Source organism: Acanthochromis polyacanthus, chromosome 10, assembly GCF_021347895.1.
Source record: "Acanthochromis polyacanthus isolate Apoly-LR-REF ecotype Palm Island chromosome 10, KAUST_Apoly_ChrSc, whole genome shotgun sequence".
NCBI classification, from domain to species: domain Eukaryota; kingdom Metazoa; phylum Chordata; class Actinopteri; family Pomacentridae; genus Acanthochromis; species Acanthochromis polyacanthus.
In genome coordinates this window covers 12,181,916-12,209,876 of record NC_067122.1, presented here as the reverse complement: position 1 = coordinate 12,209,876, position 27,961 = coordinate 12,181,916, and the positions used below count along the sequence as shown (strand labels likewise).

At 40.6% G+C, this 27,961-nt stretch overlaps 1 protein-coding gene across 2 annotated transcripts in view; it reads right to left on the bottom strand.

Moving 5' to 3' along the window:
• atp8a1 (ATPase phospholipid transporting 8A1) overlaps positions 1-27,961 on the bottom strand; it is a 113,106-nt gene that overhangs the window by 71,030 nt on the left and 14,115 nt on the right. For both annotated transcript variants that reach the window (XM_022199400.2, XM_022199402.2), the window contains exons 2-7: positions 23,085-23,199; positions 9,466-9,565; positions 7,800-7,898; positions 2,993-3,038; positions 2,751-2,791; positions 320-393 (exon numbers count right to left, since the gene is read on the bottom strand). In XM_022199400.2, coding sequence (XP_022055092.1) covers positions 320-393; positions 2,751-2,791; positions 2,993-3,038; positions 7,800-7,898; positions 9,466-9,565; positions 23,085-23,199 — 475 coding nt within the window. The remainder of the gene's footprint in view (positions 1-319; positions 394-2,750; positions 2,792-2,992; positions 3,039-7,799; positions 7,899-9,465; positions 9,566-23,084; positions 23,200-27,961) is intronic.

Genomic DNA, 27,961 nt, shown 5'->3' with positions numbered 1-27,961 from the left:
TAGATGTTTCAGCCAAACATTTAAAGTGGTCTGTGGTAAATGTTATGTTGTAAAACAAAATACAACATAATAAAATCACCGTATAAAACGGCCAACAGTATGACTGCCAAACCACAAGTAGAAAGAGTAAAGTGAAAACAAGGAAAGGAATGTGGTCTTGTTGGACTGTGCCACTCCACTATCTGGCTGTTGCCAAAATAATCACAGGCCCCTTTCTTCCTCAAGTGTGTCAGGAGAGCTAAAACTCCTCATCCCGGTAGGAACACAGCCCCTATCTCTCCCACCGCTGTTTTGTTGGTAATGTTGCTGGTTTCCTGACCTGGACGACAGTATGACGAGGTCAGCCGGGAGGTGATCCCCATTTGCAGCTCTGACTACTTCCCCAACAGCCACCTGATATTACCAACCACACACCAGCAGGGGGCGAGAGAGAGGAGGTGTGGCAGTAGTTCGCACAGGGGGCAGGAGAGGAGAGGATGAGAGGGGGGTAAAAAAAAGGAGGGATGGAGATTTGGAAAAAAAATAGACAAACAGCAAACACATAAGAGGAGAGAGACAATTGTTTCAGTTTTAGGGAGATGAGAAGAGCACAATGATCAGTCCTGTGTGATCAGAGGTATGGTTGGTCATCTGTTCTCCTTTTCACAAAACCATTTGGATAAACACATCACAGTGAAATTGCTGGTTGTGCTTGAAAGCTGTGCCCGCTGAGGAATTTCTTTTTAATACAATCCAGCCTTCCCAGTCGGCATTTTGGGGGAAACTGGCTAAAATATGCACTGAAGCCAGAGTAAAAACATCTTTAAAAGGTGTGTAGAGAACCACTCTTGGCTGACTATTAACAGTGGGTCCAAATGGTTTTTGAAAAGGTGAAGGAGGTCGGTAGGTTTATGCCGATATGATTGGTCAACTAATTCAAATTCACATTACCACCAACCCACCTAAGGAAGTGATGGCTGCAGAGCATTATATCAAATTCAAATTTAAAGTCATGTTTTGGCAACAGTATTATGATAGAGTTTCAAAATTAAGATATTTTAAACCACTTTTACTATACAGTACTGGGTTGATGCAATATATAACCACCACTTCTTTAGGGAGAGCTGAGAGCAAGAAAAGCAGAAAGAGGGAGAAGTTCCCCACAGCCTGGCAGCAGGGTGGACTCCAATACCTGGATGATAAAATGACAGCATCCGCAGGAACGAAATCACTGCCATTTACTCTAATAATATCGCCCCCCTCAACCTGTGAAAATAAACTGGTTACTGCTGTGGGTTGCCTATAAAACAGCATAAAAGAAAACACGAGCTGAACATTAGAGGAAAAATCCACAGCTGGGAGGGAAAAAGGTGAGTGCATTGAAGTGCCGAAACAGGGTACAATACTGGTGAGTAGACACACTGACAAAACAGCTGGAGTCTTCTTTCCATTACAGCTGAACTTTGCAAAGCAGGTACAAGCACAGATTCAATCATTCAGTGACTTCAGCAAAAAAGGAAAACTGTATTTGAAATAAGCTATGCGATACTCAAACGTTGTATTTCTACAAAAATATATTACAGCTACACAAAATGCATAATACATAAAACAATTTTGCTTCCAAGAGCATTAAGACCGACACCGTTACTAATAATTATGATCTACATGTTTGGCAAAAAAAAGCAAAACACAAGTTAATCACTTTGGCCTCATTCAAGCTTTCCAGTAAGAATAACTAAAGAAATTTGGAGACCAAACTGAAATTTGGGACAGAGGCCGCTTTTACAATATGCATGATGAAGATGCAAAAAGCATTAATTATTTAAAGCTCAGCTTTTTAAAGAATCTTTTATGTGTATAAAGGGAAGAGACTTTCTCATATCAGCAAGCAGCACAGTGATTTCCTTCCTGCTGTGATGATTTCAGTGCATGACTCGAATGTTTTCTTCCGTACAGTAACAGTATATTTTGATTATCAGAGTAGACACAGATGATGGAATCATACAAAAAAGCCTACAGCCCATTCTTTAGTACCTACTATGTAATACTCACATTATTTTAGCTGTTTTGTGTCCAAGTATGTGATGTAACTTGGTTTTCTCTGCAATAACTAATGCATAACTGTACATCTAACTGCAGGAGTATTTGTTTTCTCATCTTAACACATTAAATATCCATTGTTGTACAGTTATTAGCCTGGGCGTTGAAGTGGCAACATGTTTACAGATGCTAAATATGCTGCTGTTAATTTAGTTCTGAAGAACAAATCCACATTTCCTTCAAGTAACAGATCGATCTGTATAGTCTGTCTCATAAATACAACAGCAGAAACAAAGATTGAGCTTATACCGCACTGCTACATGCTGAATATTTCTTCTAATGGAAGGAGCAGTATTATTAATCAAGCGTTCTGCACTGCATGATGCTTCTTTCTCCACATCTTCTGCTTTTAGCCAAACTGTTCCAGCCACAGTAACAGAAAAAGTTTCATTATGAAGGAAGAGAGGACGCGGCCGTTTGTCCTCCAGCATGGCCTTCTAATGACCGTCCACATGGATTACTGGATTAATTAGTTTAGGCTGGATACTAGAGGGGTCAGAGTGTGTATTATGTGTGCATAGACTCTATCTCTGTGTGTTGTGTGCCTGAGGTTTCTACAAGTGACGACAGCTCAATAGGTACTGAAAGAATGAATGATATGCTTGCTGCTCCAGATGAACAAAATGCAAACTGGTTAAAATGACCATTGGTGGCACATTGTGGGTACATACCTTCTCCCAGTGCACAATCTCCCAGGCACCATTCCTCAGTACTGTGGTGGGTAATGACAGTGATGGGGGAAGTTACAGTAAAAGAGAAAGAGGAAGCAATGAAGGAAAAAAAGATGAAGAGACAGAACAGTGGTTAGAAAGTCTCAGCTGCTTGTTGACGATGCAAATACTTCCACACTACACTAAACACAACAGTAGATTTTCTGCAACACGAAGAATGAAGGAGGAAGTGTTTTCAGTACCTTGACATTCCTTTTTGTTGACAACATTGTCAGCGTTGTGACGTTTCTGTAAGGAAAACAGACCAATATTCACATCACACAAACTATGAACTGAAATCCAATATTGAAGAAGCAACAAGCCAAAACAAGTCAGAACACATGAGGGAGAATGCTGCAGGTCTAAACCCTGGAAGTACACTATTCCACAAACAAGAAAGGAAAGAAACATATCAAATATAAACTAACTGTCCTAGATTACAAAAGCCTCCGCTTCTCTGATTTTATAGGCTGAAGAAGCTGACACAGTATATCATCATTTACTACAGCAGCAGAGAGGGACATGGACCCACCCAAGTCTGCAGTTACAAGCTGAGGAAAGACTAGACTTGCATCGACTGCGGAGGGATATTCTCACACGGACTACACAACTGTGTGAAGCAGAGTTTTGTATAAGGTTGGGTATCATTTGTATTTTAATGCCTCCGATTCTGAATTTATATGAATTCCAGTTCTTAAGTCAGATTTCCTGATTCTTTGAGGTTCAGGTGGTTTGAGTTACCACAACAGCAAAATCTTGTTTTATAATAAAAAAAAAAAAAAATAGTAACAATGATCTACTGATATGAAGTAATGTATTATAATATTTTCTGCACTGAGTATTTTTACTTTAAATAGCATAGTAAATTCTCCTGATTAAACTTGCATAGTTTTACTCTAAGTACTACTTTCAGTGCAGATCTTTTACTGATTAGTATTAGTACTTTAAATAAGTCAAGAGTCAGAGTACTTCCTCCACCACCCATCTCTGACTATCACAGTAAACACACTGAATAATTACAAGAATTGATGCATTCATAATATACATTTATAACATACATATTTATCTCACAAGTGAGGTTAGTACAGCCATGGCAAACATGTACATTTTTTAAGGAATGTGGTGACGTAAACAAGCAGGTTTGTTGTATGAAGCGAGTATCTCCTGGTGTGTGAGAGAAGAACCGGCATGTTGCTGCAGTCACAGTGAAGTGTTATAGAGGCTATGAGGTGTGGAGTACTGAAGGAGCAGCAAAGTTACTATGGTCAGCTGGAAAGTGCCTCGTGTATTGTGTTTATTGTCACAGTAGAGTCCCTGTTCATATAATGGTATTATGGCAAATGCTTATCATGGACAAATGTTATGAGCAGAAACAACCAGATTTGTGCTGTTTATCAGCCAATTAAACCCCTTTGCAGTATTTTACGCTGAACATTTTATTAAAATGACAAAACACAATATGGGACTCAAGTTTTCTAGTTCTGAAAGAAAAAGAACACAAAATTAAAACTGTTAGATTCTTTTTCTGAAATTTCTTATATCATCATCATCATTAGTTGCAGCCTTACAGTAGCTCACATAGTATCTACCACCAAACTATACCAACTATAATACATATAGTGCGACCACATCAAAGCACAAATCATCAGCATTGCCTCCCTCAAGTCCCTGTTGTTGGCTGAACAGTCATGCAATCAGCTGTGATTTCAACAGCTGATTCCAAGGGACAGCTTGTCAGCTAGCATCACGCTGAGTGATAATGTGTTGCAGCATCCATCTCATATAAATGATAAGTGTTTTGTTTTTGTTTGTTTTAAATAGCTACATGTGTTCTACTTGATAAGCAAAGAGAGGACATATCCATTGACATTGTTGCTAAGAAGAGAAGATCCAATCTGAAATTATAATTTAGTTTAATACAAAAAGAATTTTGTTTTTTTGGCATTCTGTGCTGTTCTTTGATTCTTCGAGTTTTCACTGAGAAAACAGATTCTAAAGATGAAGTGGCTTCTATCACAAAGATTTGATAGGTTTCCTCTCTCGAGAACAGAATTTCTTATAGTCTCAAAATCGTGTTTAATATTACAGCTGCTATCAGCACAGCATCAAAATCAACATGACTAAGTTCCTCTGAGTGTCAGTAACTTCAAACTATCAAACAAATGAATCTGCTCAATAGGTTTTTTCTTCCACCTTTCTCTTATTTTACGTTCCAGTGTATCCGTTTCCGATGCATTCGGTCTGTTCCTTACTGCCATCCACTCGCCACCCTTCCATTTCAGGCTCCAGTTGAACCAAATTTGATTTAATATTCCTGCAACATGCTGTAGTGTCTAATGAATAGGCTGGCTGTGTCACATGGCTTCAGTCTCTCACCAGCTGCACTATGCCCAGAAAAAGTTTGCTAGTAGAGACCTTTACAAAGCTCATTCATCATCCCCTGTGCAAGAGCTGTCAGCTAATTTCATTCACCCACACTATTAGGTCTGGCTGTGAAGACCTTCCTCTATTCAGAGAAGTAGGAGGAGCTGAACTGTATTTGTATCGGTTACGCCACAACTTTTCCTGCCTTTCACTCCTCTCAAATTCGCTGTCCCTGCCTCTTTGGCTCCCTCCGTCCCGATGGATGTGGAGAAAAGGAGATGTTCTGTATTTAGATGTGTGTAATCACAGCGCAGTAGAAGGCGAGTGGTGTGCAGAGGTTATGCGTAAATACTGCAGTATCAGGCCTCTGTAGACTACAGCCACGGAAGGGAAATATAAAAGCAGGGGAAGATAAAAGCAGCATCGGCAATGTTACCTTGATTAACCTGCTTATCCTGCATAGCTTGAACATAAACCTAATGAAAATGTAAGAAGTAGTAAAGGTCATTTTACCATAAAAGGGCTGCAACAAGATTTGTTTTGTTCTTTCAACTGCTGTTTTCTTTTCAATTCGATTATAAGATTAAGAAACTGCCACTGAGTAAAAGTGCACCGCATATTATTGTAAGATACACCATAGCTATAATTAACATCATTACATTTTAGTTTAGGGAATACGTTTAGCTCAAAGATAGCTGAAGTACTCTGAACAAGCAGCCCGGGTCTCATGTAGCAGAGACATCCAGCAACAAGGTAATGTACGTGCTGTGCAGTGCGTGTCCATGGTGCATGAATCATGAAGCTAGGGGTCGATGTTGCCCTGTCAGGTCAACTTGTGAGGGACAGCACAGTACAGGGAACAGACGTGTGTGCAGGTGACCTTCAGCAAGAAAGACGGAGTCATCACCACTCTGTTCCCATGTTTTTCACAACAGGCCAGGAGAAAAAGTGCTGCGCTGGTCCCTTCAGCACGAGACAGAAGCTAATAGTATAGAGTAACTGTCCACTGGGACCTGCATAGAGGATCGCATTGCAGGGTCACTGCAATACAGTAGAATGCAACATTCTCTCGCTTAGTTCAGACAGACTTAAGCGGAGTCTTGTGAACACCACAACACATGCATTTTGAATTTAATTTCAGCCTAATAAATTTCACTGCCTTTTTTCATGCATCTGGTCAGACTTGCTCGAGGGAAGACAGTTGTTTTGTTAGTACTAACTGTCTTTCTATATGAGCATTCAGTATCTAGGTTAATTGACTGAATGAGTGCACCGGGTGCAGTAGGCACAGCTGCGACCTCTGAGTGTGAGTGTATGCATGTCTATGTCTGATGGAGTGTCTATATGTTGGGGAGGATCCTGCTGTGGTCACATAACCATCACTGCCTCCTCTTTGCTTCACAGGGAACAGTTCAGCACTCAGAGGACACACTGTACAGCAAGAGAGAAAACAAAAGCCCTGCCATACTCTGTACAGGAGCACCATCTATTCCAGTTAAGGTATGTCGCTTCAGATGAAGATTACTGGCCTATTCTACTGGAAAATACTTTTTTGAAGAATTTGATTCCACTTTATGTACTCCATTTACTCTGACTTAATGGTACGTTTAGATTAAAAATGAACTATCTTCACAATTTCAACACACATGGTCACATTGTCTGCAGTCACTGAGGATCATAATAGTAATAGCTGTAAAGTGAAGGTTGCTGTAAACTAGATGCAAAGTGGGCCTTCAAAAGTATGTTGATTGCCTTTTGATAGTTGCTGACTGCCTAATGTTTTTTTAATCAGGGTCTTGCTGATGGGCATGTATTAATGCCTGCAGTAATGGTGTTTTTTCTAGGTCAGCCAGTGGCTCTCAGGTACTTCTAACACAGAATCATATGACACACACTTTTGTACAATTTGTGACAAAGCAGGGTTCTGGACTAACCTTTGTACTGGAAGAAGTGTTCACACACTCAAAAAAAAAAGCTGCACTTTCAATCATCATTTTGGGTGCAGTTTAGAGTCCTTAAAGCCATAAAATCTGAAAATACTTTAGAGTAATAAAAGTCCTTTTCACACTTAACGTATCTGGTCCACATTTTCCATTTTTTTAGTTTGCAGGTGGTAAAAACATCCCTCAGGCCCTGATCAACCAACCTTAGTCCAACAAAAAGAGGTGGTTTTGGTCCGGACCAAAATGAACCATGGTTTGGTGAAATTTTGGAGAGACTACTGGACTAGTTAGATTAAATACGGTTTGTTTTTTTTAACTGAAATATGGTCGTACAATACCATATAAAGACAACTGGAAGAACTTCCATGTATTTTCAGGGCAGATAAAAGAGAGTGTATGAGAGGATGGAATGCCACCTGAAGATAAAAAAAATGCAGCTGTAGTACAAACGTGTGCAATGCCATCAGAAAAAGTGATGAGAACAGATTTCCTTATATATAATGTGTAGTATTCCAAGTACTTTTCTAAAAATCGATCGTCTATAAAACTACCCAGATCAAACATTGCTAGTATGCATTGTAACAAAAACCTTGGTTTGAACCCTGAGATGTAACAATTCCCATGAATCGAACATGTTAAAACAAGTCATAAACTTTTCACAAAAAAAATAAAAGCATCAAATAATATATGAGGTTTGTCTTACCAGATCCTCAATGATCTCCTTAACAGCAGCCACCACCAGGATGAAGAGCAGCGGCACCAGTGTGGTCCAGCGACCAGTGGGAGACACATCAGGAATTTGCTAAAACAGTCACGTGTTCAGTTCAGTAAAATCTGGGCAATTTCATTTCTGGAAATAAGGTTTGGGTGCTTTAACAGCCAAAAATAAAAGACAGTATTCCCCAACAAGGTTGTGCCACAGTTCATTCATGTTGCCCAATACATTCGCTAGCACTCCTCAAAAGGATGACAGAGGCCAATGGAGAAATGTTGCGCTACACATCGTTTTTTTTTAGTCATGTTTTCTTCAGCTCATTTGCGAGCTTGACTTAGCTTTACAATAAGAATAACAAATAGGCAAACATTTGCTGGTGTCAAACAGTATCAAAGGCCTGGTTCCAGACCTATGAATTATCATCATTTCAAATTTGTGAACAACATTCAACTCAAAATAAATGCTAAGTCTGAGGTACAACCAGCACAAATAACTGTCTTAGTATGATTAGAATGCTCTCATTACCACTGAATGTTTAATTATTTGGCTACTTTAGGCTTTTTAAAATTAAAAGTCAAATGCCAGCATAATTAAAGCCGAGCAGGGCCACAGGAGAGTCACTGCTATACTGCTCAAAGGAAACTTGAATGAAATAGATCTCTCATCTTTCTCATCTGCATAGATGTATTATTCAAGGTCGCAACATCGACAGGGCAGGTAATGAAGATTCACACTGGCTGCTTTTCAAAGCAGCTACTTCAAGGTCACTGGATAAAGCCCTTTCCCATCCTCAGAGCTCTCGTTAACATGGGATAGCTTGTCAGCATGAATGCAGGTAAAGACAGAAACAGAGTGTTACAGAGCCTTCCTTTTCTCCATTACCTAATCTTTCCTGATAAGCTTTGAATGCTTGAGATATGGATTTAAACTTCTTTGAATCGTGTAGTAATAATTGGCCATTGAGGCTTTAAGTGTTCTTAAAAGGGATTAATATTGACCTATACAAGTAAACCACTCCAAAACACCCTAAGGCTGGAAAGCCTTTGTTCTGCTAAATCAAAGCAGTGCCAGTAATGATGAGAAATGTGGCCGTTGTTGGGCTGAAATCAAAACATAATCAGATGAACACTGAAACTTAACACCCAGCAGAAGGTTATTTCTTTAATAAATTCAATGCAAAACACTTTCACGTCACCCCTGCTATCCTCTCTGTGGTTCTAAGTCATTAGAATATTTGTGTGTGTTGAAGTACAATGCAGTTTCTGTACTGCAGTGTAGTGGTACCAAATAACAGTAATCCATGGCACTGCAAAGTATATCTCATGCATTTCCAAGGCATGCAATATCCAGTTTTAGTGTGTTCAGCCTCTGCAAAGGCAGTTTTCTATTCAAAGTAGGCACGCGCAGTATTACATGTATTATTCATTATCAGGATATATATAGTATTGTGTCTGAATGTGTTTGTGTGAGTGAGTCTATGTGCATATGAAATTACAGACATGACCGAGGAATAGAGATGTCTAGGTCACATCAATAGAGAAAAACGTTCAATGTGAGTAGAGCAGTGATTTAACTTTAATTTTGTAGTTAGTCGGTTAGCTTCGTATTTTAATGTGTCACACAAGCACAGAAATGACAAAACACTGCATCTTACCTGCAAGAGTGCAATGAAGAGAAAGAAGGCGTTGGCTGCCCTCCTGAACTGTGAGTAGAGGAATCGAGGAAGGAAGGTGAGGACATTATATTTGGCCGTGCTGAAGACCGCATCAAAGGTGGAGCAAGAGAGTGAGGAGACAAGGGAGAAAAAACAACATGTTAGCTATCAAAATCTGGTGATAAGAACACAGACATAAAGGATTCCAAAATGACATCAGATTGAAAGACTCCTGTAAATAAACACATGTTGAGGCATCATACTGAGATAACTCTGGTCATATAAATCCATTCTCAATTACCACCTCTTTGGCACTCGGTCCACCCATTTCAAGAGATGCTTTGTGCTGTAGGGCATCTGTGTGAGAGGCTGATGAACAGCAGAGACCAGTGGACTCATAAAAAATAATTAGGAGGACGAAGGGAGCCAGCAGAGGGGGCGTAAAGACCTCCTGGCAGATGTGAGCTATGTTGCTACGGGGTTGGTGGCGATGGTGGTGAATTGAGGTTGGTGGAGCTCTCAACAACCCCACAGTCAGACCTCCAGCAGTCTGATTTACAGCTGCGTTAAAGGGCCAGTCAGAACAGCCACTTTGTGAGAAGATATACACCATGATGTCTGCCAAGCTGCTGGCAATGACTTGCTTACTCACACGCACACAAAAGACGTCAAACATATACAAGCAGATTATCAGAGAATATGGCTTCTAACTCGTCTAAAGGCAACCAAGCATATGGAGTTCAACATCAGCCATAACCCTGCTTTACTTCTGTATATACAGACAGACCAATATGCCACAGCATAGTTTTTCTACTCACTTCAGCTGACCTAATCTTAATTTAGGCGCCAGAGTTTTTTCAATAAAATATTCTGTTTTGATATTTTTTCAAAAGGTTGTAACTTGAAAATGGTTAGAGATAAAGGCAAACTGTAAATGAGAAAAATCATCAGTATGACCCAGAGTTTATGATGGGAGTAAATTCACTCATCTAATAGGCATATTATGACGTCACCAGGCGGCAGACATATAGACCCTTTAATGACCCACGTCACGAATGACATCACAGCTTTAGTTGGAGGCAAAAGAGGAAGCCCGCGGCCGGACAGAAAGGCGAAAGACTGAGGGACTAGGCTCTATCAACTTTTCTAAAATGTCGTCCTGCTGTGTTTTTGGATGCCAGAATAGGAGGAATGACATTGGCGAACGCAAATTAAAGTTTTATAGGATTCCACCGAACACTCGTGCTCAGAGGGAACGAAGACAGTTGTGGTTAAATGCACTGAGGCGAAAATACTGGACAGAGACGATCAGCTGCAGTCAATTCCAGCCATTTTCAGTACAAAAAAATCGCTAATATTCTATTTGTAAATAAAAAATATTCAATTCAATTCAATTCAGCTTTATTCTAGACACTGGGTCCAAATACACACACCATAAGAACAAGGACACAACAAGACACAGAAAAAATACAATCAAAAACAATAACCCGTTAAATATGACGAGAAATACAGGGAATATTGGACGCGCATCGCAAGGTGCATTTCCTTGAAAACGACCGATTCGTGGATTATATACCGACTTCAAGACATGTTTTGGACAAAATAGTTTACGGGCTTGTGTTGTCTGGATGACCAAGGTTAGCTTATGGCCGTTTTTGTGGAATATTTTCATCTGTGTGTAATAATGAACCCGGAAATGTGAGTCGCGCTGTGTACGTTGAAGCCGTGTACAGAGAAAGGATGGATGGATATTCGTTGTTTGTCGGATAAATGTGTTTATATTACCCGCTGTGGTAATCACATCTGAAAGTGGTTTATACCGGCGGATTCATGAGAATCTAAGCTTTCCATAGGCGTATAGTGTTTATATAATCGCGATTGCAGCCTTCGGGCATTCTTTAAATTCCTATGCAAATTAGTAAGTGTACCGCCGGCGGTACACTTAAGTTTAACGGGTTAAAAATGCTCGAGTTTGCAGCGCAAACTAAAAACTCCCAGTCCTGCTTGACTTCTCGCTCCGCTTTTTCCTCCAGCATAAGCCCCGCCCACAAAAACGTCACAATGTTTGTAAACAAATAAAGGGTTACATAACTTTATTGATGTATATCGATCAAGATGGCATTGTTTGGCTCAGAATTTGTCAGATCCCTGTCTCAACAATACCCAACAGGCTTATCAAAATGTCTGATCCACTTGTGAAACTCTTCCACATCTGTCAAGCAAACCCTGCCATCATCATCGTCATTTACGACGGGGCCGTGAACGCCACTGCAGCCTCCATCGTTATTATCAGTACATTTTCTCCGTCTCGTCTGCTGCTATTTCCGCGTTTTTTTTCAACCCCCACTATCCCCCTCATCATTAGCGGTGTTTTGACCACTTCAGCTACACCCACCACATCCCCTCCTGCCACCCCGGACCCGGTGAAGCAAAGCATCGGCTCCAGCATGTGCTGCTTGTGGACTGTCATCACGCACCGACCCGCTGCCGTTACGCACAGACGCAGCGGCACTTTGTCTCACTGAACTACTTCATCAGAGGGTGAATATTCCTCTTCAGAATCTGAGTAAACCATTACTTGACAAAGTACTTTGTCAGCGTTGACCAGACCTCTCAGTATGGTGAGTTTTCTCACTCTAAAATGCGCCATCTTGCGCTCTGATACACTCCAACGACGAGTCTCGTCTCCTCGGTTTTCAAACTCTGTAAACTCCAAAACTTTGAATGAAAACACGCCCATAAATGATGCTCAGCTTGAAGTTCCAGATGTCCGCCATCTCCTGGTGTAAAGTAGGAACTACATGAGGCACTATATTTGAAGCTATGGCTTGTTAACCTGGCAATAGCCAGATTAATAATTGTGTAGTACTTGATAGTACTCAATATCAATCCGGGACCGCTCCATGTAAATCCGTTCGGAGGAAAGAGGCACGGATTGGACAATGCAACAGTATGTCCCGCCTCTGACAGGTTTGTTTTTAGCCAATCGCGGCAAACTTTAATATGTCGTCATTAGGCATGGGCCGGTTACCGGTTTTAAGGTATACCACGGTATGAAAAAGTCAAGGTTTCAAAACCACTAAAATTTTCCGTCATACCGTTCCTGCGGTATGAGCGTTTTTTTTTTTTATGTGACGTCTCATCAGGGAGAAAGTAGAGGTCCCTCACGCTGTGTGAAGCTGCAGCCTAAAGCGCCCCTCCCCCCGCTCACCTGCGTTTGTTGTGAGTGACAAGCAGGCAGCTCTGCAGGCTGTGTGATGGCTGAAGGAGGCGAGCCCCCGGAACTTTTTCCGCCGTCCAAGCGGACTAAGTCGGCTGTTTGGGAATACTTCGGCTACCGTAAAAAGCCAGACGGCCACGGCTTGGAGGAAGAAGGTCGCCCGACGTGCAAAACGTGCTTGAGGACAGTGGCAGCCCGAGGAGGCAATACATCGAATATGATAGCGCATCTACGGGAGCACCACCCATCGCTGTATGCTAAATTAAAGGTGCTGTCTTGAAATGAACAAGCGTATTAGCGTCTGACATTAGTGAAATGAGCTTGTTACCGAGGCAGATATGGTAACTACCATATCTTATCTTTTCTTCATCTCTATCTTTTAGTAACTTTTTTTATATTTTAACTGAGGCAGATACGGTAACTAGCTTGCTAAGGATTTATCTTAGCATGCTAGTTACCATAACTGCCTTAGTTAAAAAAAAAAAAAAAGTTATCCACAACTTTTTTCTTTCATGAATCTTGATTGCTAAGATGGATAACAACAGCTAGTTTACTCTAACATTTTAGAGCTGCAATCATAATACCGTGAAACCGTGATATTTTTGCCTAAGGTTATCATACCGTCAGAATCTCATACCGGCCCATGCCTAGTCGTCATCGGGTTGCGTGCAGGTGCTATGGTGTGGCCAAAGTAAAACTGACTTAATAGCAGCATCTACACGATCGCAGTGTTTCCCCTCCTATATGACCGACGAGGCGGGCCGCCTAGCTGGTAGAGGCCACCGCCTCACTAGAATTTTGCCGAAATTGCCGCCTCACTGCTCCGCGCCCAAAAAAACAAAAACAAACGGAAAGCACCAAGCCACCGGAGCTGTCATTTTTAACTGTGCGGGTCCGCTGGCTGCTCTCCCCCAGTCTCCCCCGCTAGCTGGTCGGCTAACACCTGCCACCGCTCGTCTGCCCGGGACAAACCATGCACGCACGCACGCACGCACGCACTCCCCCCCCCGTTGGCCCTTGCCTACACCCCACCGCCTCACAGCCATTTCAACCCAGGGGAAACACTGCGATCGTTGTCCTCCATTGCCATGTTTGTTTTGATCTACTGGCGCTTGGTGTTGTCGTCACACCCGGATATCCCGCACATTATCCCTGCTGCGTGATTGGCCCGAACCAACTTGGTTCTGTACGAAAAGTGAAGGCGGAAGCGGAGCAAGATGGTTTCTTGAGAGATTTGTGAACTCACAAATATTGCGAGAAATCAACTTGCTGGCAAGGTTAATGGCTTGTTATGTTCAGCAATGTTGCTTGTCACAATATTGCGACTTTGGCGCTTAAAGAGCTAACTTCTTGGAGAGGCAAGAATGTAGCATCAATAAAAGATCTAATTAAAATCAAATTGCAATCTGTTCTTTCAGTAACTACAAGAGAAATAAAATGTAGCATTCTAACAGATGCTCTCAAATAAGAAACTATCCCAACAGAATCATAAGCCCAGACATGAAACCTTAGATAAGATCCTTTAGCACCAACCTGGCATAAGGGGTTCTATTACTTTTATTACGGCCTCTTTAAAAATTAACAAATTAGGCTCAAACAAACAAAAGACCAGCAACATATAAACTGGACACAGGCACGGCGGGTGTGTTGGTGAAGGGGAAAAAATAGCTTTATTTATGAATAATCCAACTAATCAGGGTAGAAATAATGGTGAAAGGAAAAGGGCTATAGCTGCTGGCCAAAAGAAACAAAACAGGGGTGGTGAACGTGGCAAACCCGGCAATGGGCCCTCAGACCAGTCACCATCCCTAACTAAACTGCCTAACCGAAAATAACTGCTAGGAAAGGAAAACAGCGAAAATAGAACTACCAGTAACTACAGCCAAACTAAAACAACAAAACCCAGCAATCTAAACATGCATGGGGGGGGAATGAATCAAATACCTGAAAAGGGAAGAACTCATTGTTCATCACGAAAGGAAAGTTTGCACAAACACAACAAAAAACCCTCACGTGTTTGTCCGGGGAAGACGTGTAGCTTTGTGGTGCTCATGCCTCTGCTCTGCCTGCCGCTCTCTCCTGCCTCCCTAAATACCCTCCTCCTCCTTAAGTGCTAACAGCACTCAGGTGTGCTGCAGTTCCACAGGTAAAGGGAGGAGGGAGGTCAGAGAGAGCAAAGAGAGAGGCAGCAGCCAGCCACACGTAACACTTTGTATTATGATATTCTACCAAAACATCAAGATGTATCGAACTGAGAGTGGTATAGAAAGAGGACTCTGTCACAGAAACTATGGCGGGAAATTCCGCTGGAAACAGTTGCTAACATTTGAATGTCGGACAATTTCAACTTTCGACAATAATGAATGTATCATGTGTGACATATCTTTCTGTCAGGAAAACACGTCTTATTCAAATCAAATTACCAAGATGAACTGCATGCACTAATCAGATCTCGTACAAAATAAGACAACTAAAAACATCAGCAGTCCTCAGCACAACTGAGAAGCCATTATTCCCTCAGCTGTGACCAGCAGTCATGAGACAAAAATTCCGAGGAGAGTAAAAAAATATATATATATGGAAAATAAGACATAATTTATCACTAAAATGAAAGCAACATGACTAAAAAAAACTGCATACAGAGGAGGAAGTTGTCAGTAAGTTGTTGAAAGATGCACGATACATTGTAAAATAACTTTCTTGAGTGTGGAAAAACAACAGACTGGCGACCTGTCCAGGGTGTCCCCTGCCTTCACCCGAGTCAGCTGGGATAGACTCCAGCACCCCCACAACCCTAGTGAGGATAAAGTGGTGTATAGAGAACAGATGGATGGATGGAGTGTGGAAAAACATCTAGCTTGTAGAAGTTGCAAACATGAACAGGCCTAATAAAATGGCCAATCTCTGACATGCGGAGCAATTTATTTCCACTATTGGTAATACACAGTGGACAGTTGGAAACACGCTGCATATGTTTATCCCATGTTTGTTAGATTGCATTATAACTTTGTGAATTCACTCTATTTTTGATCATGGTTGTTGCTGATTCCATAGACTTTATGGTGAAGTGGAAATGGAGGCCACAGTGAGCAAAAAAAAATGACACCAAAAAACTGCTTGGGATTCAGAAGGTAAAGTCAGTTTAAAGTTTTGCATAGGACCCATTATGTTAAATCCAGACTCTCCATTATTTTCCCGGGGTTGTCTCCACTCTGAGAAAAGCAAACAGGAAAGAGGAACACTCCCTCGCCAGCTTTGGATCTGTCCAAAACTGAAAATTTTCCAGTCACTTATACATGATCACTTGTCAAAAGCTTTTTAAACAAGCATTACTCAAGACTCCATATGTGCTACATTCAGCTAAATTTCTGCTCTGTCCTTTTAAAACAGTATGAGAAATTAGCCAGGTCTCTCTCTGTCCTTCTGGCCAGGCAAATTTTGCAGAATTAGAAGACAGAACTAGTCCTAGGTTACATATATGGGTCAAAGAGCTGCCAGGTGTACTTCACTCTGAAAGAAGAGGGAAACCTGAGATTTTGGTGACTAAAATGTGGCCTTAACACTTAATCACTCTTCTGTGAGACCCAAAGAGACTAAGTGCGTGTCTATTCTTTTCCTTTTTTCTCTGGTTTTCCACAAAATTTGAATGTTTCACTGACTGCATCTGAAATTCCATTGAATTTAAGTCTAACACGCAAGAAATGTTCAGCGACTCACATATATACAATGAACAAGGAGTTAAGCATACTTCCTTCTTCTCCGTGTTGAACAATCTAAAACAATGGTAGCAGTTTTTACTCCCATTAGGTTCTCCTTTTTCATCAGGAAGAATAACAGAATAATATTGGACAAGCATTTTTTTAGCTCTTGCGGTATGAGCACATATTAAACTTATAAAGAAGTGGAATAGCCTTGACTTGAGAAAAGAAAAGGGAAAAAAAAAAAGACAGCCACTGTCTTAATAGCAGCCTGGTACAGTGACGTTGTCTGGCACGAACTGAAAGCAAGTGAATAAGAGCAAGGCATTGTTCTGACAGCAGCAGAGTGTAATATCAGCCTCCCTGAAGAGGCTGACGAACCTCGTCGAACAAGCTGCAAGAAAGAACCAGCTTTGTTTCATGATACAAAGTCTAATCTTAAGGTTAATCACTTCAGTTTGTGTGAAACAAAATCATTTTAACAACTGAGTAACCTGTAAAAAAAATAAGATTAGCAGAGATTTACAGAGCAGTGTTAAAATACATTTAGATTCACATGAATGTAGAAAGCATTGTAGGGGTTTCCCAAAGGTCCTCTGTCATAAGATGAAAAGCCAACAGGCTGAGCGAGATCTGCCAGGAAAAACAGGGAAGTGGAATGACAATGCAATATGTGTCTTTGTGTGAATGATGGTTGAAAGGAAACAAAAGTGTGGGCTTGGACAAATGTGTACAACAAACTGTAGCGTACTGTTTATTGTTCTAACCTGCAGAATCTATTTCATTTCCGGCTTTTATTTAACTCGACGCTAGATGCAAATTTAACCCTTTCATTCTAGTAAGAGCAGATAATTGTACGTTAAGTACAGTCACATACATCATCCAGAGCCTTCATGGTTATAGAAAGTATGTGACCCAGCTGGGTATTAAACACCTAAGTGCTAATGCATAGCTACCACCACAGTCTATTCCCTTGAGATATAAAGAGAGCGCAGCTGCGAAGTTCTGATGCAGGTGATCCTGAAAGCCGTGGCGTCGTTTCTTTTGTCTTTCAAAGCGTTTGTCATCCTGTCTCTGAGACCATCCTTCTCTTTCTACTCATCATGTTGTTTTCTTCACTCCACCATTTTTTAAACAATCTCATGTAAGGCACACCATGTCTAATCTCTAGTTACTCATGCCCATGATCACAGATCTTACATTTTACTTCTCGGCAGTGTGCTGATGATCAAGATGATAAGAGATGATCACTTCCTCTCCTCACTTACACAGATCTGAAATCAAATTATAGCTATGAACCAGAGACCAGAGGACATCACCATAGTAAAATCATTAACACTGTGGTACGTCATTGTGAATGCCTATTTTGGTGTGTATTCCACTGCTTTTTCGTTGGACTGTCTTCATCTTTCAGCCACACCATTAATTGACACATCACATCTTTTCCAAACAAAACACCAGAGTGGAACATAAGCACCAGCCTCTAGTCTGATTCTGATAAAATATTAATGCAGTGGGTAAATTTCAGACACAAAATAAGGATTTTGTCAGTAGCTGGGTTAATTGTATTTAGAAGTCTATTTTTGATCATATAAAGAATGAAAAAAATACTGCATATTTCTTTAAAAGGCATTTTTGTATTTCTTCAGACAGGCAGACAGACAGGTTTTGTTTTAACCGTAAGCATAACCTAAGATTTGATCATTTAGCATTGAGTGAAGCATTACAGTCAAACCCGATGCCCTGGACTGTGTGTCTGACTTCATTTCCTGTCAATAAACTTGTCTAACATCATTGATCTGGGCAGGTGTTTGTGCGTCATTGCTCATGGGATGCTTTCATAAATATGATGTGGATTTGGAGGCATCAGAGAGCACAAATGCATTGAGATCACCAGCCTCCCTCATCATTACTGCATTAAGGCAGACTATCCCCTCTGTTTGGCAGCACGCAGTGAATACTTTAATGCTTTCCTGATTGCAGACCTTTGCGAAGCAGATATTTCTTTCATGCGACAAAAACCTGATTTTAGAGGCTGTAGCCATAGGAAATGCATCTCTCTGTGTTTTTTGCCCTAATAATAACAAATTAGATATACAAGAAACACACAAATTAGCCTAACATGTTTATAATTTCAAATTGCTTTGTTGTTGGTGAACTTTTTTAGTGAGGAAAGTCTTTCCCTCCCTCCCCTGAAAAAGCCAAGCAGTGTATTTGTGAATCTCCCTGCTGAAGACAAGCATTATTTTTTAGCTATGAGAGCAATAATCACATCAACAGTCAATCATCACTAATCAGTCAATTCACACCAGTCAGAAGCTTTGTATGAATCACACTGTTATTTATATTATATTTACCAGTTAAATGCATCATAATATATACATTATTTCTACAGGATGCTTGTATATTCAGACAGGCGGTTAGGTAATGTCTGCTGCAGCATAAAGAAGGACGATGTAGGTCTTTTCTTGTCCATCTAATTTCATCTGTAAACACAACCGCACACATAGCTTGGATAAAGACGAAAAACTGGTTTGACCAGTAACCTCCATAGATGAATGGCCTTATGTTACATATCCAGCTCATATGTGTACCTTTAAATACACAAACAAGCAGTAGTCCAACTGACGTAGAGGGTATCACATTGCATAGATTAGTATTTAATTAGATAATAATGCCTTTTAATAACAAGCATGAATATGACATAAAAATCCAGCCAATATATTGAGTAATATATAGAAATACCAGGCAATAAAAAAATCATTGTGTGGTTGGGTGAGGAAGTCAAGTTAAGATGCACTGCACAAGACAGTTACAGCCATTTCTCTGTGCATGTGTTGTTATGCGTTTGCCTCTGTGTGTCTACGTCTATTTATGTTTTAATTATTCCTTGGTTTCCACACAAAACATCAATATTTCATGGATATTCAACAGTAAAACAGTTTGTACAGCCACTCCTGTTTGCCACAGGATAAGCTGTCAACATCTCAGTGATTAAGCACCTTTACATTAGAACCAGATCTGCCATCAACCAGAGCAGCTGAACAAACAGTCCACAGCAACACTTACATAAAACCACGGTGCCCGCCTGTGATGGGGTAGGAGTACTATGTGTACATCTTTATGATGGTGAACAGGGAGGGATGCTACTGTGGGAGGAGATCAAGCGAACGCAAGACAAGTGTGAGTGTTTTCTGTCTGCTTGTAAGATTAGATTCATCATTTATCACAGGTCCTGCTTCTGTAAGTGTCTCTACAGGTCACTTTGAGACGGCAACCAGTCCTGATGAACAAATGAGATGTTTAGAGCAGCCCACAGCCTGTGTCTTCACGGCCTGAAGCGAGTGTTTGGCCACATTTGGAATTGAAAATTTACAAAGACAAAGAAGAACTCAACAAAAGCCAAGGTAGCTGCAAGCTGTGTATTTTACTGCTGGCACAATGCAGTGTTCATTTCATTAATCATATGACAGAAAACAAAATGGAAATGTTGTAGTCAGATCAAAAGTTGGTACATCTAAAACTACAAAAACACTCAGAGCGCAGACCTCCGCCAAGGATAGAGAGGAAAACAGGAAAGCCATGCAGTAAAGGACCATGAGTTGGAATTGAAGGTCTGAGCCTTGATTTAACAGCTTCTCTCTCACATGAGGTGAGTTAGTGGCAAATACGATCCTATCACGCACCATCTCGTCACTATTAGCATAGCCGCATTGCTTCACAAGTAGCTTTAGCTCAGTAACGAAATGCTCAAAAGACATCCCTTCGCCTTGCAGTTTGTCATTGAACTTGTACCTTGCAAAAAATCGTGTTAGTTTTAGGCATGAGGTACTCTTCAAAGCGTCCGTAATAAGTGTCTAGCTTATTAGCTTCATCTGCGGTCAATATCCAAGTGTTAAAAATATCGCGGCGTCTTTCTCCTTTCCCTTTAGCGGTCCAGAAAACATGAGCTTTACGTGCTGCACGAATCTCCGCCATGCGTCGGGAAGGTTTGCCAAATCCCAATCCATCTGCGGTGTAGGCACTCCCGATGGATCAATCATTAACTCCTTTCTTTAGAAGCGAACGATCCGATGAGTCTCTGACACCATGTAATGTTGTGGTTTGCATGAAATAAGACGACTTATTGAAGATTCTATCGGAGCTTGCTGCTCTGCCGCTCACATTGACCTTCATTATAACTGAGGTAAACAACACATCCCAGCATGCATTGCTACTCCCACTTGAACTCTTGTGAGTGATAAGGGACAAAAACTAGTACGCATTGGGAATACAACACATACTAAAAAAACATACTAAAAAAACAGAATCCAGGATCGTTTCCGGATTGCCACCAAAATTAAATCAGCTCATCCTCTTACCATAGTCTACATCCCCTCAAAATTTTATCTGAATCTGCCCAGGCGTTTTTGAGTTATCTTGCTAACAGACGGACACACAAACGCCGGGTGTCACATAACCTCCTTGGCGGAGGTAACCAGTTGGAAAAGCTTACTGTGTGTTGTAAACCTGTGTCGCAAACATTCAAACTTCTCCATGTAGTACACTAACCGATATCTAATTAAATCTGGAAAGTTTAACACAGCATCAGTATTAAACCGATCACACGCCAAGTGATTCTGTGTGATTTAGCTGGGAGGTGGACATCAATAGCAATACATGTTCTCACAATATTCACACCAGTCTGGAATACTGAGAAATGTAAAACGATGATCTGTTATTCATAATCGCCGTATTTTACCCATAATGTTTGTGGTGTTTGCAGAATAAGATTCAGCTGAACAAACTAATGTGATTTTTTTCCCTTTATTTTTCAGTGTGGGCAGTCTTCCATTGAATGACTGCCTCCAGCAAGGTCACAAAAATCTAATATACTTTTAAACAGTAGGCAGAGGTGTTCTCTGATAGCAAAGACCATACTAATTAAACTTTTCTGATGCAATACACTGCAATTTCAACACAAAGCACCTAGTACTCCAAATAGAATAAGCAGTCCTGAATGTAAATCCTCAGGACTGTTGGTAACTTTTCAAACGTGACGTTTTGGCAATTGTACCCAACAATTATCGCAATGCTTCGGCAAGTTTACGCAGATTTTTAATGCCATTTAAGGCCTTACTTTTCGCAAAATCAATTTAATGACTATTAATGCTTTTTAATGTCCTGCAGAAATCCTGTGTAAAGTAAGATAAAGAAAACAAACTAAGGTAGAATCAGCATCCATTGTCTTATGGTTGAGTAATTCAAAGGAAACATATCTTGCAACTTTCTTGCTTGCGTCCATTATTTGTCATGTCAATGCATGAAGCTGACCTAACAAATGGAATTACCCTACACACACTTGTAGTCATGGGCTTTTTCCCATTTACTATTCCTGTTCAGTTTATAGCAGTGCCTGTGTAAGCACATACATATCTCAAGCTGCTCATGCAGCAGGAATGCTAACAGTAATATTCCTTGACAGAGGACAACCTGACCCAACAAACTTGACCTTTAATGCTAAAAGCACTGCACTCCTCCAAGAGGAGCAACAGGATAAAGAGGAATATCTGCTCTAATGCAGCGCTGATGATACAAATCTTGCAGGTATTTATCAAATATCATGTGGCTAGCGGTGCTGTTATGGATGCTCATGTGGAGCAGCTCTCTCTAGTGCACAACAGAAGTGGCTCTGTTCACCGTTTTCACTGTGGTGGATGTAATTAAAGCAGGCTGCAAGCAAAATTTTAACAAAGAATATTTTTAAATCAGTCTGCCTTTTTCTAGTATGGCTACAAAGAAGGAAGTAAATTAGAGTTCACAAAGTATTTAATAATTTTTCACTTCAAGGCATTTGTTGGACCATAATCTTTGCGAGATATGTCCAAAAGGCCTTTAAAGTGTGTTAAAAATTTTCAAGATTTTTTGCTACTGGGAAACTCTCCCACCAGGCTGACATTTTAGTGGCCGCTCAACAGTCAGAGCATGACTTCATTCAACTGTTCTGCTTCCAGCTCCGAAGGTTAATGTCGGGTTAAAGGCATGTTTTGCTGCAGGTGACCATGAAAACCACTGATGGCCTCTGGGTTGACAATACCAGGTCGAAAATAACCGCATCTTCCCTTCAACAGCAAAATATTCAACAAAAACACTTGGCGAAAATTTAAAGCAGCTGACGTAATATTTGTTTTTAGTGGCGCAGGAAAACCATGATCCCCTTAAATAATTGCACTGGAAATGCTGGATATTAAGTATCAGAGGTCAACCTTGTGCAGCTGGTATGAAGCCTTCTTATTTTTAATGGTCAACAAAAACAGGAGCAAATACTGATCCGCTGAACATTAAAATCCTACAGTCCACGTTGTCTTCATCTAAAGTCTCACAGAGGAGATATATTATTTGCTGCTTATGTTGCATTCTGAGTTCAGTGATAAACAATACTGTGGTTGTCCGTTGTTTTGGTATTTCTTTCTTAGGCGCCACTGTAGCTGCATTGAGAACAGATGACATTTTGTTTCCCAGAGACAGAGAACAGGCAGCAAAATGCATAATGTGCAGCTCAGTGCATGTAGTTGATCAAGTAAAACTATCAATGTGGGCCGTTTAACTTTACCACATGATAGTAACTAAATGCAACTTGCTTCATAATATTAATGACCAAATCCTCCATCAGCTCGGACAACATTTCCCTCTCAGTACGTTCCTGTAAATCATCTTCTTACCTGACCCGATTGCTGCAAAACTTTGTGAACTGTGGCTGGTTGAGGTATATCAGTCGGGCATCTTCTTGGTCAGCCAAGGATGTCTTTTCTGATGTGTCCTCTGTCTTTTCATATCCTGCAGAAAAAACATTTTATACCTTTAAAAAAAGTATGCCTTGAGCACAAACAAAGGTAAGATGAAAAGGTGTTTTGAAGTGTTTGAGTTGGTGCGTGTCGAAAAGTCCCCAAAGGAGTCTTTGGAGTCTGGAAGTCAGTAACTCTTCCACTCAGAGAAATCTATAGAGAGTTTAGCTGACCTTGATGCTTCAGCTAACTTAGTCTTATATTATACAATTTTTTCGGCATGTCTTAATGTAAGCCTGTTGTCGCTGTGTTGGATAAAGTTGGCATTGTGAAGTTATTTCTTGTAATACTTTCCAGTGAATAAGTCTTGCACTTCAAATTACATTCAACTGTGTATAACTATAACACAATGGTTGGATTTCATTGCAGCCATGGTGGAGTGCACAATATATGAGCTCAACTGTTAATAGTAGGTAACAATCATAATGCATTGAGAAGATATTTGTAATTTGATGAATGCCAAACTTGCCTCAGCTCCGGAGCCATAATCTGATGGCAGTGTAATGCTCAAATTATTACCTTAATGGAGTGAGATGGTGCTTTGGAAAATATAACAGCGGTCCTGCCAAATGACATGTCACTGATAATTTATTTCTTATTACTACCTCCACAGTAAAATGCCAACTAGGAGAAAAACCTTGTTGTAAAATAGACAAGGAATCACCTGCTTCGTGTAGAAAGCATGACTCATACATTTGTGGAGGAAGACAGCACTAATATTCGTCTAGCTGTCTGAAGGTACATCCTACATGTTGCGTCTTCCAGCCAGAACTGGATTTAGGTTCAATGTGTGAACCGAAATTCTAAACCCAGACTAAAATAAAACAACAACTCTGACAAATCCAAAAAGTTCAAGAGTGATGTCCATAGTTGGATTAGCTATGAGACACTCAAAAGGTTACATTTCAGCCATTGGACCTGTGACAAGTCTGGGACTTTTTGTGGCTGGAAATGTGTGATTGGAGCTGGGAATTTCTGGTAAAGAGTGACATCCTGTAGGCAGAGTACACAGAAGATAATTAAGGGGATAAATTGGTGTCAGATAACACAGATAAACAAATACTGTAAATGCAAGAAGTTTTACAAACAGTATTACTAAAAATATATATATTTTTCAACCTGAAAACTACATTGCTATGGTTAAAAGTACAGAAACATAGCCCAAAAAGAAATCCTCCAACCCACTTTGTTGTGATGCACAAGAGGAGTATAGAGAACCCATTCATTCCTCAATTAATCATTTCACCTTTCTCTGCCTGCTAAATGAAAAAAAACAACAACACAGAATTGGCAGAAGGCACCACTCAGTGCTTCTCCCTGGTTAGATCAGACTCTTTTTTTTTTCTCTGTCTCTTAAAAGCGAGGCAGTGCTCTGCTCCCACCAAGTTCAACAAAGTAGGATGGATCTATGTTGGCCAAATCCACACTGCTGAGGGCTGTAAGTGGGTCGCAGAGTTGCTGATACATGTAACGAATTTTTCAGTTGTTTTTTTTTTTTAAACCCTACACAAATGATTTTTTGAGTGGCAAGAGGTATCTCTGTCTCTTACTTTGCCTCTATTGGCAGGTTTCAATACATCAGGAGATGCACGGACTGTTCAGCACAGATACGCAATTAACATGTATGCTTTCTATGCTGGGGACAGATGCCGCATCATGTGGAAAACATGTCCAGAGATGCTGTAGTACAATCTCATGCCTAAAGCTGCAGAACTGGATGGCCAGCAATAAATACACTGGTCAGGCAAGATCCAGAGGATATACAGGGTTTCGTCTACCTCTGTATATTAAGGAAGGGACATTATGACATGGTATAGCATTCCCATTACTTTAAAAACTTTTTCAACAGCCACGCAATATTCTCAAATAATTGGTTTCAGCCTTTTCAACTGTTCAAAAAGCAATTTTACCAGTTTGATGCCACCCATATTAAAACTAGTGTTGAAATAATTAAATTACTTATTGATTCAGCTAAAGAAAAAAAAAACTATCTGCACAGATTTTGATAATCAATTTCCTGCTTCTGCCATTTTAGGCAAAAATAAATACAACCTCATCTTCCAGGTTATCAAATAACAGGATTTGCTGCTTCTTTGTCATATATGATAAAAAATGAATGCTATTCAGGTCTGAATTACAACAAACCAAAATGTTTAAGGTATCACTTAGGGGACTTTAAAAGGGGAACTTTCATACATTTTACTGACCTAAATAGTGATAAAAACGGTCATTAGCCCTAGCTGACAGTCAGGTTCACGCCTGCTATTTTGGATTTACAGCAGTTCATACTCGAGCGGACAGACTGAAAAACAAACGCTCTTCCAAACTGAAATTCCATCTGAAGCTGCAACATCTGACACTCCTACAGAGGCACATTTTACAGGGATCATTTTGTTTGTAAGATGAGAAACGTTTTTTAAAAAAATTAAGGCTCCTGGGGTTCACATTTCCCTTTCCTCGTGTTTTAATTGATATGTCTAGATTAGTGCCTTCAGCAATGCCAAGAGAGCACTACTGTAAAACTCTCAAGTCGACAGTATTTCCAGACTCTCAGATTGCATGCATGTGATCCAGTGGGTGCAGGACGGCCTTCCCTATCCAGTAGCGGTTGCATTAGGGAATGTGAGGTAATGAATGCATGGCATAGCTTCCACAACTACAGATATAGTAAACTCTGGAATTTACCATGAAAAGAAGGAAGCACAGATAGAGGGGGACACTAGAGAAGGGTTTCTGGAGACATCAACAAAACGCAGTGTCATGAGGTACTGTAACCAGAGTCCCTGCTGGATATGCCCCAGTTGCAACAAGCGCCACAAGCCCCTGCCTGCAGTACTTCTTTCTTGTCAAGTCAAGAGGAAACAAAGTAGAGGGCTGACACAGTCTTCAAAGTCACACTTCCCACTTTCACCGCTCTTTATTTTCCTTCTTATTCTCACCTTACACTTAGCACTTTCTCACTCGTGTTACACAAACCCTGAATCTTAAATTACAGCTCTTGTTATTTTAATGATCCACTTGGCTTTGAACAGCGGATTACTGAGGAAAGTCTGCCAAACATCATCTCCTGATAGTTTCTCTCCTTAGCGCGTGCTCTTGGGCTAAAAATAAATGCCCCCCTGCAGTCATTTGGTCACAGGGGGAAAGATTGGCGATCCTAGTCCTGTTATGCAAGACGTCAGATCGCCATAGGTGCTTTATTGGATTAGTGTGGCGTCAAAACGGTGTGTGGACACAGCAGCAGGGGATTTAGGAGTGGCACCTACTACTTAAATAGGGAAACATCCGTCCTGTTGACAAATAAAGGCTATATGCTTCGTTTCCCCACCAATATAATGTAGTCAATTAGGGATTCCTTCCAGTTCAGTTTTTTGTCTATAGCAAGAAATAAGTTGCTTGTTTTTTGTTTTTTTTAATTTTGAGGATGTAAGATGTAATAATGAAAGAGATTTAGGAAAAGCATGTTTTTACCCAGAATTCACTAGAAAAAGTTTAACAGACACAGCTACAGTTTTACATGTGTTTAATCTGCCACACAAAAGATGAATTAGGGTATAAATTAGACCCTGGAGGCAGAGTCTAAAGAGCTTTCAGGTCAGGTGATGATTTAAAAAAAAGGGGGTCTCATAAAATCTTAGAAGCTCAAAATCACTGCCAAGTACCAAATGTCACAACACCACTGTATAACATCCCTGAGGAGTTGATCAACTGATCCTACACAACTATCAGTACTTCCTTCTTAAGAGGAGATAATTGCTCTCCTGTATACACGTCGGAGGATCTTGAGCTATCCAAAATAAAAACTGAATTTTCAGCCAAAGACTCATCTGGTCACAGTGGGATGACAGGTGGTTAGCAATGAGTAACGGCTCTGAGTAAAGGTGAGAGAAAGGACACTGACTCAAAGGCATCCTGCCTCACTGAGTCTCTAATAGATGAGAGCTGGGCTGCTGGATACAACGACCGGGAACTTTCTCATTCACTGATATGTATTAGTCATTATAAAGAACCATTTCTTTGCACTTTTGATATATCAGTTTGGCAGTTACAGCACAGTAGATTTTTGCAAGCAACTATGGGGCATTAGTGCCTGCAGAATGTAGGTGCACAGTTTTTGTAACTACCTGTAAAGCTCCAAAATAAAGTATCAGTGTCAAAAAAATATCAGAAAATCAATCAAAACATCACAAGTTAATGCCTGGCTTCTGGCTATATGTCATTCCCATTTTTTTCTGTCCTTGTTTCTTGCCCAAAAACAATTTCTACAAAAATTAGCCTAGTTTTGAAAGACTATCACAGTATACAGGTGATATTCTAACCTTCAGGCTGCTCAATGAGATGTCAGTGACAATCAGTTTTATGTCAAAGAGAGATCTCTAGCACACCGGGGAATAAATACAACAAAGTCCATCAAGAAGCTAAATCTTTAAGCACCTTGGGTAATCAAGGAATTAGTGTCGGCAATGACAAATGAAAACCGAGGCCTGGCGTTGTTGGTAAGTGCAGCATAAGGCCTGTGTAAAATAGCAGGCCAAAGGAAGTGGCTGAGCAGCTGTGATTGATGCTGTGTCTCTGCGTTCTGAATGAGCCTTCGCAGCAGGAGTCCGCGTGCTGAGGTAGGCCAGGTGCTGCAATGCACCAGTTGCAGCTGGTACTGCTGCTGCTTAACTTAGTCCTTTTCCTCTCTCCTTTCAGCAGCTTTGACAAAAAAGGTTGTACACCACCGTTCAAGTAAAAGCTGACAAATATTCTGG